General features: G+C 37.6%; 1 protein-coding gene across 22 annotated transcripts in view; it reads left to right on the forward strand.

Moving 5' to 3' along the window:
- Phf21a (PHD finger protein 21A) overlaps positions 1-14,035 on the forward strand; it is a 182,984-nt gene that overhangs the window by 29,530 nt on the left and 139,419 nt on the right. For 10 of the 22 annotated variants that reach the window (XM_052183022.1, XM_052183007.1, XM_052183021.1 and 7 more), the window contains 5 exons: positions 4-44; positions 1,411-1,522; positions 7,122-7,265; positions 10,640-10,672; positions 12,768-12,854. In XM_052183022.1, the coding sequence (XP_052038982.1) occupies positions 7,212-7,265; positions 10,640-10,672; positions 12,768-12,854 (174 nt within the window). In that variant the 5' untranslated portion in view covers positions 4-44; positions 1,411-1,522; positions 7,122-7,211. Of the gene's footprint in view, positions 1-3; positions 45-1,395; positions 1,523-7,121; positions 7,266-10,639; positions 10,673-12,767; positions 12,855-14,035 lie in introns of all 22 variants that reach the window. The other 12 variants (XM_052183025.1, XM_052183023.1, XM_052183024.1 and 9 more) reach the window with 3 other exon arrangements.

Below are 14,035 nucleotides of genomic sequence, written 5' to 3' on the forward strand. Positions count from 1 at the left end.
CAGGGGACTAGAGAGCTGAAGGAGAGCCAGATTCTCCAGAATTGGTAAGTATTTTTACAAAGCTAGTATAGTGTGCATGATTTTTACTGGACTCAATCAAATATTAAGTGATTTTAATTTTTTTTTTACCTCCTAAAAAAACTTCCTTCTAAAACTTCAAAACTACAAGGCTTTGTAGTTTGCACCAAAAGTGAATTTTTAACTTCACAGAGCTGTATCTGAAATGCATTTATATTTCTGATAACCACACTAGACTTACATGCTCCAGAATTTGATAACCTATTAAAACTCGAAGTCCCTGTTGCCAATAATGAGTAGTTAGGCCTGAGAATTCAAAGTCAGGGAAGACAAGTGTAGGTTAGGTTTCCATTGTCTCCTGCATTACCATCTGCTCTGTTTGAGGCCTCCCTGTGGCTTAGCTGGCCAGTTACTGCAGCTGTATAACCTCACCTTGGAGTAGGAGCCTCTTGATGTTTGTATTCTTATGCTTGGCATTAGATTGCCTTTAAGTCTGAGATTATGTTTTTAGTGTGTGTTGTTTTGTATATTTTTTAAAGGAAGAGAGAAGCAAACATGTTTTTTGATAGCTACTTTCATAAACTTTTTAAGCAGCTTACAACTTACTGTACTTACTCAATTTCAGATGTCTTAATTCAAGATCCTAGATTGCATTGGGTGATCTGGCACACTTAGTACCTGGCAGAGAATAACTCTATTTCGATTGCATGTGCTATGAAAAAGTTCAAGCTACAATTGTGTGATTTTCCAGTGTGAGGTTGCTTTAAAAAATCCTATCTTTTAAATAGTAATAAACTTAGTAGGTAGAATAGATGGGACACATTTTTGGCTTTGAGTTTTTTTTAGAGACAGAATCTCACTCTGTGTAGCCTTAGTTGGCCTAGAGCTGGCTGCATAGACTCTAGGCTAGCCCAGAATACACAGATATCAGCCTACTGAGTGCTGAGATTAAAGGCATGCACTACTACCATGCCCAGCAGAGTTTTGCTTTTGTGGTCCTTCTAGTATCTCTTAGTTTAGAGAACATAAAAGGGAGGTTCTTGAACCAAAGAACCTTAGATTTTGCTACCATTTAATTCTATTGCGTTTCTCACACTGAACCTTGTAAAGTAATAATCACACTTCTTTACCTCATGGTCTTAGAGAATCATGAAATCTGTCCTGCATGGCGATTTCTTTGCCTACATCCCTGACTGGTTGTTACTTATTCGGGTGCACATTTAATACTATGTTTTTAAAAATGTAGGCTGTTGTTTTCTGTAATGAATATGTTTTGAGAAATTCTGATTCCACAGAAACTGACATTGGGATTGGGGTGGGAAACGGGTTCTGTGGTCAAATAACTTGGGAAATGCTGCATTAAACAAAGTTAAACAGGTCTCTTTACTGCAGGACTTCTCAGAACCTTTAATATGCTAATGTGCATTGTGAATCTCCAAGATGGGGATATGATATGCAGCATTCTTGAATACTTCTAATGACAGGGAGCCCACTACCTCATAAGGTAACCCATTCCTTTTTTTGTACAGCTCTAATCCTTAGTTATATATAATCCTTATATTATTTATATTGATCTGAATTCTATTCTCCCATGACTTTGCTTCTACTAAATATGATATTGGTTGGTTATGCTGGGATATGTTCCTATGTCACTCTTTCTGTGATCCATATTTATTATAAGCTTCTGGCCAGGCTCACCTAAACAGCCTCCACCCTCAAATCATCCAGTGACCTTTTAGTACATGTAGCAACCAGTTCTAAAGTCTCAGACACTGCATCACTATACTTTCACGCACCACCCTCCAACCTTCATTTCAAATTTCTATAAACTCTCCATTTTACTTCAGTGTTCCCGTTGTGGGTGAGGCTGAGCTTTTAATAGGCATGCTTCCTTTCCCTGAAGAACAGTAGGGACTGGAAGAGTCGGAGTGTGCAGGCAGCCTGTGTCCCAGAAGCTGAGTTTGACTTCTGCTTTGGGATGATGGTGGGGAAGAGGTGGAGCCTCTGAGGAGAATGTTGTGGGAATTCTTGCCTTGACCTAATGCTATGATCTCTATACATAGTCTTTAGAAAAACAAATGACCTATTCTCTTCCCAGTAAACCCAGACAAAGAGATAATTTAACAGATAAGAAACATCATTTACTAATAGTTAATAACAGTAGCTATCTAATCTAATAGTTTGGAAACACCCAGCTAGCTATGGTGGCTTAGCAAACAGCCGGGTCAGATTCCTAGAATAGGCAGCCTCTAAAGTCAGGGATGTCGAGGTCTATGAGGGACATTTTCTGTTGACTTGAGGAGTATCAGCAAAGAAATAGTGATCTGAAATAAGTCAGAATATATTGAAAATTTGCAGAATAAGGAGAACTTAGATTTCTTAATATCATTTTTTGATTCGTGTTAATAAATACTTAATACTTTCAACAAATGCTACTAAAAGACCCTTTTATTTTTAGCATTCATAGTAATTTTTTAGCATTATTGGTTAATCATCAAAGATATTTTATCTCACTGTATAAAATATTAAATGTATAGTAAAAAATTGAAGCCTGGTATTCCAATTTTGAGAGCAGGACAAGATAAAAGGGATATATAGATTTTATCTGCTTTTTCCTATTTAAAATAGTAAACTTTTAAAAATAATCTGTGAATATCAATCAGACACAGGAATGTTTGTATATGTAGCAAATAGTTAGTGTAGAGAACACAGAAATTTTTTTAGGGACAGTTCGGAAGCACACAATGCCATGAACTTATTAAAGTAACTCTTGATTGGCCTGTCAGATTTGTCTAGGATCAGAAGTATTTCTTAGCAGTAGAAGGGGTTTAGAGCTTCTCTACAAGTCTTAGCAGAAGGCCCAGAGATTGTGCGGCTTCATACAAGACTGTTCAGAGTGATAACAGCCCCATTAGAGAATTTGAGTTTTTTTCATTTTGTTTTTTATTTTTAAATTATTTTTATTAGTTCGGGTGCATGAGTGTTTTGTGTGCATGTACATCTGTGCACCAAATGCTTGCCTGTTACGTGAGGAAGGGACGAGCCTCCATGTGGGTGCTGGGAATCAAACTTGGGTGCTGACTCAACCACTGAGCTAAGTCTCCAGCCTGAGAATTTAACAAGTTTGATTCAAAGTTAAAGCTTGAAGAAGTATGTCAATATCTCAAAAGTTGGTGGCTCACAAAAAAAACCTTTCCTGAGACCTTAGCTTGATTCAACCCTCATAACAGTCCTGCAGCAGGTGACATGAGCCCCATTTCCCAGAGGATAATGAATGAATGGCTTTGTTTTGTTTGCTCTGGGGAGGCAGCAAATGCTCCTTTTTTACCATCTAGCTATACTTTTTTGGGTGAGATATTATGATTATTAATCGTTTTGTTGGGGTGCGTGCGTGCATGCGTGTGTGTGTGTGTGTGTGTGTGTGTGTGTTTTGAGACAGTGCCTCTTACAGTCCACTTTGGCCTTGAACTTACTGAGTAGCTAAAGATAACCTTGAACTCCTGATCCTTGTGTGTTCACCTCCCAAATGTTATGATAGCATGTACCCTGCTATCTGGCTGTTTTCTGCTTTGTTTTGATTTATAGCTTGAGAGGCTACTAGGTTACCTGGTTTTTTAGTGTGTACATTATTGAAGGCAGAAAGTTAGCATGTTATGCTAGGCAGGATGCCCTCATTGATGGAGGTATGTAGAGATGTTGGATAGAAAGTATCTGTTACTATCTTGTGAATTTGTTTATAGTCATCTTTCAGTAACTTCTTTGTTTTACACACACACACACACACACACACACACACACACCTTATTAGAATTGGAAAAATATAATAAATTATCTCATACCTTCTTGGGGCTGATGAGATGACTCAGCAGGTAAAGGCACTTGCAACCATTCCTGAGGACCTGTTTGATCCTCAGAACCCACATGGTGAACAGAAATAATGTCTTCACATTGTCCCTGGACAACTCCACATACATTCCATGTCATATGCATGCCCCCTCCCAGTAACCAAATGTTATCTTAAACATTTTAAAAAGGTAATGCTGTCTTGTGCAGCTGCAGACTGTCTGTAAATAGTGTTTACAAGATGGTGCCTACACTAAGATCCCCATGTGTTCTAAAGGCTCCAATATGTGTGGCTTGTTTTTCAAAATTATATCCTATATATCTTAACTATGTGTATAGACTAATCTCTTAAGACAATTGTCCAGAAAGAGACCTTTCTGATGAAGGATTTCAGAATCATCTTCTATTCCTCATAAGTACTTCTGTGACTAGTCATGATCCTTTTTAACCCTTCAGTCTATATGAAACAAAATATGTAATTGGCATTTAAATGCCTTTGTATATCTCTGGTAAGAGGACAACAGCCGGATGGAGGAAGTAAGGCTGTCAGCTCCTCATTAGCTTGCTTGGCAGGCTTGTTGTACAAGGCATGCTTTGACATTTAGAGACTCCAGGTTAAAACCTTGTTTTTGCTCTTTAACTCTTCCTCACTCCCCTCCCCCTCCCCCTTCCCAGTATCCTTCTGCCCTCCCTTCCCCTCCCTCTTTTCTTTTTTTGCGAGAGACAGGATATCTTGTAGCCTAGGCTGGACTCAAAGTCACCATATAGCCGAGGCTGGCCTTGGCCTTCGGGCCACCTCTTGAGTGCTGGGATCACAGGAGCGTGCCACCACACCCAGTTACTATTTTTTTATTGAGGGTATTTGTTTGTTTGTTTGTTTGTTTGTTTTGTGGGTTTTTTCCTTCATGTTATAAAAGTTCCTGATTTTTTATTAATTCTCATTTATGTTTTCTCAGTTAAAATGAGATGTGCATTGTCTATGGAAAAGTTTGAAAATACTGATACTTCCCTAAAGAAGGAAGTTTAGTAGCTCTTAGACCTTTCACCTACACAGCTCCAGCTGACTGTGGAGCGGCATCAGACCCGCCCTAGGCATCCGAGAGTTGATTATTATGCATCTTGAGCATTACAGGCAAAACCTACCTCCTTAAATGTGTGTTTCTGTTGTGAGTTCAGATGGGCGCCTTGGTCAACCATTGAACGTCACTGATTGGTCAGTCTTCAATAAGATTTTTACTAGTATATTCATGTTAATATCTTTTCATAAAGGAATTCTCATTCATCTGTGTCAAGTTCTTTGACTTGATTCATAATTTTTGTTGATCATTCTTATGTCTTATGAGAATTGGTTTTCTGTACATTTTTGTTAATGTGTGAAAGTCCTGACTGTATGAACAGTGCTAACCTGCTGTGGCTGTGACCTGCTTGTTTCCAGAGTTAGAGTTCAGCTGAGCTCTACTGAGATGTGTCACCAACCATGCAATAAAATAGGCCTTTCTGGTTTTGAACATGCTCTTGCGGCAGGATTATCCTTCACATATAAAGAATTGTAGGAAATCTTTTTAGATACATTTTCTGATAGAACTTGCAAAAATTATGACCATGTGGTTTTTAAAACTATAATATAAACGGGGTATGGTTGATTACATTTATAATCCTAGCACTCAGGAGGCCAAGGTAGGAGGATTATGAGTTCAAGAACAGGCTGGGCTCTGTAGGAGGTTCAAGGCAAGTTTGGACCACACAGTGAGACCCTGTAGAACGGAGCTGTCATGTATAAATTAAGAGTTTGAGAAGGGAGATTACTTTTGAACTTAAAATTGAAGTAGCTGTTATAGTTTTCAGATTAGCAGTTGCAAATGTACAGAGCCATAGAAGCCTTGCTTTACCTGAGTCACTAATGATTCTGGTATTCGTTATAATTCCAAATAGTTTTTAGGATAGTAAGTGGCTGAAATTCATTATATGTCTCCTTTTAAAAATTATTTCCCCTAAATATCCTGCCTGTATGAATTTTTATGATTACCAGTAAATCTTTGCCAGCTTCTAGAGATGTAACTTTGAAAGAATTTTGCACTTTGAGAATTCAGTCTTTTTTAGGTTAGAATATTCTGATTTTACATAACATAGTGTATAAACCCTAGAGGAGAGATTGTCATTGATGTTTTAAGCCCAGAGAGATTAAGTAAATATAATGAAAACTAAAAATCCTAAGAATATACTTTGTAGCTAACGATTCCATTAAGCTCTGTGAACTTAGTCTTAAAAAGACTGTGAGACCCTCAGGCTGATGAACACTGGTGGTTGTGAGTCTTGCAGTCAGATACTAGTTTTCCTTTCTCAGTATTAAAAGGCAGTGCTAGCTACAGCTTTTATAGGTATAAGAAAGAAAATAGATGTTTAATAAAGTTTAAATTTATTTAGACAAAAATGTCTTTGCTTGGGCTGGAGAGATGGCTCAGTGGGTAAGAGCACCGACTGTTCTTCCAAAGGTCATGAGTTCAAATCCCAGCACCCACATGGTGGTTCACAACTGTAAAGAGATTTGATGTCCTCTTCTGGTGTATCTGAGGACAGCTACAGTGTACTTACATATAATAAATAAGTCTTTTTAAAAAAAGTAAGTTATAAAAATGTCTTTGCTTTAATAAATAACCCCAAATCATGGTCACATTTAAGAAAAAAAATTAAAGAAAAATTAGCCATTTTGTTAAGCTGCAGTAGTGCTGGTGTAGGAAGGTGAGATGGTGTCCCATTTACAGTCATAAATTCAGACTTTGACATCTCCACATACAGTTACACATACGTGTGTAAGTAAGAGTGCCATTAAGTTCAAATGCACCCCACGGTGGGAGACTGGGAACTCCCCAGTCTATTCTGATTTTAAAATGCTTGGCATGTTTTGTAAAGTCTGTGTACCGATTGGTGTAGTCTTCAGTCTCCCCTGCTAGTTCTCATCTGGATGGAAGTGGTCCTTCAGCTCCCTGTCCTCGGTGCTGAGCACACAGTGGGTGTTCATGTGTTTCCTTGACTGCCTCTTTTGCTATTGTATTCCTTTTCTTAGTTATTTGAAGTGTTCTGTAGAGGAATGCCCTAAAGAATAAAACCCAGAAAGTTTTGGTACTGAATTGTTTTTAAAAAGTCCTTTGGGGATACTTTTTTTTGTGTGTTACAAAATATAATATTTCTAATTTAATTATTTTGACAAAAGTTTCTTCATTCCCAACACAATAATACCAATCATTTTATGATCTCCACAGCTGCAGCAACGAGAGGAGCTTGTAATTTTAAACGGAGGCTGAAGACACTGTAGAATTAGCAGACATACCAGAGCGTGGAGAAGGCAGAGGATGGAGTTGCAGACTCTACAGGAGGCTCTTAAAGTGGAAATTCAGGTTCACCAGGTATGTTGTGTGGCTGACTACTGATGTACACTGTGTTACTAACAGAACAGGCCCCATTCTGCATTTTGGTCAAGTTATGTGCTCATTCTACGACTTACCCAATAACCCTGGCATTTGACCAGAGTCACTGCTCCACAGCTGTACTCATATACTGCCTTTAGGGACTTTAGTAAGATGGTCCTGACATCTTTTCCAGAAAAAAAGGACTGAAAATACTGTTTTCATATCCTAAAGGTATTTGAAAAATGAATCCTTTTTTGCTATATTTCTGGCCAGTTTGAAAACCTTCTATACACAAGATGCCCTCTTTGCATGCTCTTCTTTTTTTTTTTAAATTTACTTTTGCTCTTTTGATGGGGCCTCATGTTGGCCTCGAACTCCTGACGTAACTACATTGACTTTGAACTTGCTGTGGTCCTCGTGCCTCTGCCTCCCTACTGCTGCCTTTCTTCCCTTGACTGTGGTAAGAATGAGCTGTCCCACTACACACGCCAGCACCTGCGCTCATCCCTGACTCATTTCGGTGCCGCCTCGCTCTCGTTTTTATTTTTTATTTTTAATAATTCCACTCTTTGGTAAGGAAAATCTGGCTGCTGTCATCAAAACTTAAGATGTCATCAAAACTTAACCTTACATTTTACCTCAGATAAAAATAAACAAACCTTTTAAGTATATAATTATAAAATGTATATATACATTTTATAATCATTTTATACAATTGTTTCTGAAGTATAATATTACATGTAAAAACACTTAATATATTTTTATTTGTATATGTTAATATGGATATATGTAAAAACAAACATATAATTATAATCAAGGTAGAAAACTACCCATAAATAACTAAATCATTAACATTTATCACATAAACAGACTATCACTCTTTCATTTTCTTGACATCAGCTGGGCATTAGATTTAAAGCACATAAATAAACATACATGTATATAATCCTTGGTATTCAAAGTAACAAATGATGAGTTGGCTACTTTTGGCCATGTAACATTGTCATGTGATATGGGATGGAATGGATGTATGAAGGGACTAATCTCTATGTGATATTTTGGTTTGAACCCAGAACTTTTTTTTTTTAAAGGAGTTCAATGTCTCAAGTCTACCTCTTTTTTTTTTTTTTAAGATTTATTTATTTATTATATGTAAGTACACTGTAGCTGTCTTCAGACATTCCAGAAGAGGGTGTCAGATCTCATTATGGATGGTTGTGAGCCACCATGTGGTTGCTGGGATTTGAACTCAGGACCTTCAGAAGAGCAGTCAGTGTTCTTAACCACTGAGCCATCTCTCCAGTCCTTGAACCCAGAACTTTATGCATGTCAGTGAATGCTCTACCAGTGAGCTACAGTTCCAGTTAGAATATGCTTTAGTTTTAGGGTCTCACCTCAATCAATCTTTAGTCTTCCTGTTTCATCTTTCTAAGTTCTGGGTTGTATACATTTGAGCTACCACATATACATTACTTGTTAAAAGTGTTTTTAGGTATAGTAGTGTCTCTTGTTTTTTCTTGTATGAGATAATGCAGCATCGATTTCTGAACTCCTACATGCACACGTACACACACACACATATTTGGGCTTCTGATAATTGCTGGGTTTGCCTATTGCCCCACTTGTGCCATGTGTGTGTGTCTGTGTATGTGTGTGTGTGTGTGTGTGTGTGTGTGTGTGTGTGTTGTTGCTCTTGTTGTTTTCCACATGAACTCTTTGTTTGGAAGTCCCAGCTTCTGATTTGGACCATGTGGGTCCTGTGTTCAATACAGTTGATGTGTATGACTTGCATGCGCACCATGTGTGCCCGGTGTTTGTGGAAGCCAGAGAGGGGGTATCAGATTCCCTGGACCTGGAGTACAGAGGATTATATACACGGGTGATGGGAATTAAACCTGGGTCCTCTGGGAGAGCAGCCAAGTTTTTTAACCACTGAGCCATCTCACCAGTCCCTGGATGAAAATATTTTTAAATATAGGAATGTTAAATCCAGCTCAGGATGGTCCAGCTCAGGACGGTAACAACAACTTAAATTAATAATTGTTTAAAGCTGGCGATATCTCCAGTCGGTTTTAGGAATACAATATCAATTTGAAATCTGTGTGAGTCAAAGTTAAATTTATGGTGGTATATATGATTTCTATAGGTTTTTTTCTCCTCTTAAAATTTGGAATGCAGTTTATAGTTTTTTTTTTTCCCCCCCAAGACAGAGTTTCTCTGTGTAGCCCTGGCTGTCCTGGAACTCACTCTGTAGACCAGGCTGGCCTTGAACTCAGAAATCCACCTGCCTCTGCCTCCCAAGTGCTGGGATTACAGGCGTGTGCCACTACTGCCCAGCCCTAGTTTATATTCTTTTTAATTCCTCATAAGATACATGTCCCAAATAAACAAACTAAAAATGGGGGCTCTTTACAACAGCGGTTTGGGTCCTTTAGCAAGTCATATTGTTTGTAGTCAATTGTTTGTGTATTAATCCATATTATCGCACTCCAAATTTTAAAAGCTTGGCTTCTACTTAATAAAGTAGATGAGTTTGTTGTGTATTTTAGATTTTGTTTTATAACACTATTTTAAAAGTACCTTGTCACCCAAGGAATGTGACAACTATTTCTGTTGTTATATGAAAAATTCACCTGGAGAAAAGCTAATCCTAGGTACTCTCAGCCTTCCCATATTCTTTTATCTTTCTAATTCCTCTTGTTACTCTTGGGATTATTTTTGTTTTTGATTTTGTTGTTATAGTTGGGTTAGGTCAGATGACATTTATTTATTTATTTATTTATTTATTTATTTATTGGATGTGTATGAGTGTTTTGTCTGCATGTATCCATAAGATGAGCTGATCAAACAAAGTTACTGAACACAGGTTCGTACTGTCAGATCCAGTCCAATAGGCCTGCCAGACCTGCACCTGGCTATGTAAGAACAGCCCTGCTTTATATGGGTACTGCTTCTTTCCAGACCCTGTCTGGGATCTTGAGACAGGGTCTCACTATGTATGTAGTTCTGTCCTACAACTCATTATATAGATCCTGCTGGTCTCAAACACACGAAGATCTGCCTGCCTCCTGTGTGCTAAGATTAAAGGTATGCGCCTCTATGTCCAGCCTACATCCTGCTTATTTAAATTGCAGAAGTCACTGTCCTCCTCCACATTGACAAAGCAGATACTTTTTCATTTCAAGTATAAAGAGATAAATGACTTTTTCTCTTTTACGAAGAGTGCTTCATTAGCCATCACCAACAGTTTTAGTTTTTTGGGGTTTTTTTTGGTGATATTGAGTGTGTGTGTGTGTGTGCGCGCATAAACCTAAGTAGCCATAGGGGTTATTACATGAGACTGACAGTTCTTTTTCTCTCTTTATTACCAGAAATTGGTTGCTCAAATGAAGCAGGATCCGCAGGTAAAAAAGTCCTATTGTTATAAACTTAATTTTTAAATGTAAAAACAATTAAAAATGACAGTGAACTATGATTGACAATTAACAATAAAATGCAGGTGTTAGTTAAATTAAAAATACACTTCCATCCCAAACAGCATTACGTTGATATTCATGTTTTATAGGTTTAAAGAAAGTCCAGTTGTAGAGTGAGATCACTGCTGGTTTAGCTTTGTTACTGTTGTTTTGCTTTTTTTGTTAATTTCTTTATCTGTAAAAACCAGCCAAACAAACAAAAAACTAAAAACAAAAAAAAATTAGGTTTAACTAACTTCATATAGCTTGAATATATTTCTTTAGAAAACTATTTTTGAGACTCTATGCTGACTTTAAATTCTCCTCCCCGCTTGACCTCCCAAACTCTGAGATTATAACCATTTGCCTCCATACCTAGTATAGATTTAATTCATATCATTAGAATTAGAGTTTTCCAGGGTTTTAAAGTCTCAGACTTACTGAAGTACCCCCAAATCATTTTTAATTGTGTGCAGTTTATATATAAGACACCTGAGTACTGGATTTACAACATTCACAGTAAAATGTTTAGTTTTTTTTTTTTTTCTTGGACAAGGTTTCATGTCTCAGAGTAGCTCCGGATGTCCTCAGTATCCAGGAATGGTGTTGGTCTTATAACCTCCTCCCTGGATTCTCAGAGCTGAGGTCATGGGAATGTGCCATCAAACCTGGCTTTGAAAGTTTTAATCTTTAAAAGAACCCTTAAAGAGGGTTTCAGACATATCTTACATAATAATCTGTAAACTGTTACATTTACTTTTATAGAACTTTTGACTTGGACGTTTATTCTTTTATAGAGAAATCTTCCCCAAAGTTACCTTGCCCTCCAGTGATTCATATTTATTTTTCAATAGCGTCTTCTTGGCACCCATTAAACAGTGGGATATGATATACACGTCTCTGTAAAGTAAAATAAATTCCTCAAGAATAGTACTGAGGCAGGTTTATTTTTTTTGAAGTGGGAAATAATATTCATCTTGAGAAATTATGTCTCAGTGGTCTGATTGTTGTATTTTAATACAGTTCATTGACTCTGAGAACTGATATTTGTGCTCACATTTATTCCATTTGACAATCTGCCTTCCATGAGAAAACTCCCTGTTTTAATTTTTATTTTCTTTTTAATGTATTCACAATTTAAATTGAATTTAGGGTACCAACTGGCAGAAGATTGCTAGGTCCTTTATATTTAATGCGGTGATCTATATTGTCAGGAACTGAAGTGTTCTCAGGGCTAGCAGTAGCAAACTCTTAACCTGTAAAGTCTGAGGGTCAGTAACTTATTGGAGACTAGTTTAAGTGACCTCCAGAGAAGCCTAATGTCAGGTACTCCTGAAAAATCCCAAATGAGTTCATCCAAGTACTGGAGAGGATCCGCCCCTGCCCTAACCGACCTCACAGAGAGAAGCGGTTTGATATGAAACAAGGAAATAAGTCTTTAACTAGGGTGACATTCAGGCATTCTGCTTTGTTAAACATTTGAAAACTTTAATCCCCCATCCCCTCCCCCATCCCCACCCCCACCCCTAGAAAAGGCGAACATGCTCAGAGCATTTCATCTACAATTGTACTTGTTTCAGTTCCTAGAATTTCAGCATGTTGATTTGAATGATGTGCTGTTAAGGCACTTACAGTGCTGACAGATTCCCAAATCTAGGCTAAAATAACAAATGTACTTTGCTAAATAAGAGAGAGGACAAGTAGAGAAAAGCCTCTTATCTTTGTTGATAATGCCGCTAAGCAGCATGGTATGCATACTTTAACCTCCATTTTCCTGTTTTTGTCTGATTAGTGGAGCTTTACATTTTCTGCCAACTGATACTTTCTATAAAGAATAATATTTTAGGAGAAAGGTACTATTAGAGTGTAAGCTGGGAAAGTATAAAACTTGCTGTAATTCAAAACAGTATGCCTTTGGGGTTGATGTTATGCTTATAATTTAATGCATGGAAAATTTGATAGGTAAAGGTTGCTTCGTCACTTGTAATGCAGTAAACAGTCTTCCCGATACTATTATGTTAACAAACGAATATCTTTCTCACAGATATTTTTTCTTTCCAATCAGAATGCTGACTTAAAGAAACAGCTTCATGAACTCCAAGCCAAAATCACAGCTTTGAGTGAGAAACAGGTAGGGGAAGGCGGGGACATATTTTTAACATTGTGTTCTAAAGATATGTGTGCTCGAGGCTTCTAAGAGGGCTGCTGGTTTTTTTTTTTTTTTTTTTTGGTTTTTTCTTTTATGTGTGAAAATAAGTGTGGGCAGCCAGACTCGGTTTAATTTTGCTTGAGCTGTTTATCTATTTTTATTTTTAGTTGAAATCAGTCTCTAGAGTATCCCATGAGTATATGCTACTGGCAGATACCTAAAAGCAATGTGGCAGGCTGCTGTTAACTGTGTTAATTAAACTGTAGTTTACCCATAGGGGAAGGAATAGAGAAAGTTAGTGAGCATGTAAGATAGAGCCCTGCAGCGGCTGTGTCTTCTTACCTATTGTGACGGTTTGAGCTGATAGTTAACTTACAGGTAGCTCTCTATGTAGGTCTCCTGTTCTGAGTGTTGTCAGACTTTCATGCTGATCTTTATCACATGCTGACCTACTATTTGAAAACTCTTTGATAGGAATTTCTAGACTTACTCTATGTAGGGCAAGAGAGGAACATCTTGTATTTTGTATAAGGAAAGTGCCACTGGTACTTTTTGTAGAGTGGTATCCACTTTCCCAACTGAGGCAGTTCCTGCCACCAGGTGGAGTGTGACAGTTGACTGCTGTGAGTTCATGTCTGTGGTAATCTGAGGAGCGTCCTCTGTCTTCTTCCCTCACTCCTTCCCCTCCAATGTAAAGAGCAGTTTCTGTCTTGGAGTAAGGAATTAGTTGACAGTTCTGTGCTACTGAAAACTTACTGAAGAGTTGATAAAACAGTTTTCAGTAACTTTGAGTTTTATGTTGTTGAGTTATTGTTTATGTCTAAATAATAGCAACAAACATTTTTCCTGCACATTTCTGATTGTTTTTCATTTCACTGAAGAGAGAAATAAATTTTGAGAACCACAGATGAGATAATCTTCTAAGTTGAGTGAACCACTGTTTTTTGATTCTTCTCTCTTTAATGCTTTCCAATCTTGTCTCTACAGACAGGAGGTATTTTAGATTAGGAAGAGCCAGAGTAAAACTGGGAGGTGATAGGCTGCAGAGGCAGAGAGAAATTTGTAAGGGAAGATGTAAAGAGGACTAGTTAGTATGTGGTGGGTTCTCAGGATGGAAGCATGTTGGTGACAGGCTCTAGAGCTCTCTAAGTTCTGAGCCTCCT

The sequence above is a fragment of the Apodemus sylvaticus genome, chromosome 5 (assembly GCF_947179515.1).
Source record: "Apodemus sylvaticus chromosome 5, mApoSyl1.1, whole genome shotgun sequence".
Lineage (NCBI taxonomy): Eukaryota > Metazoa > Chordata > Mammalia > Rodentia > Muridae > Apodemus > Apodemus sylvaticus.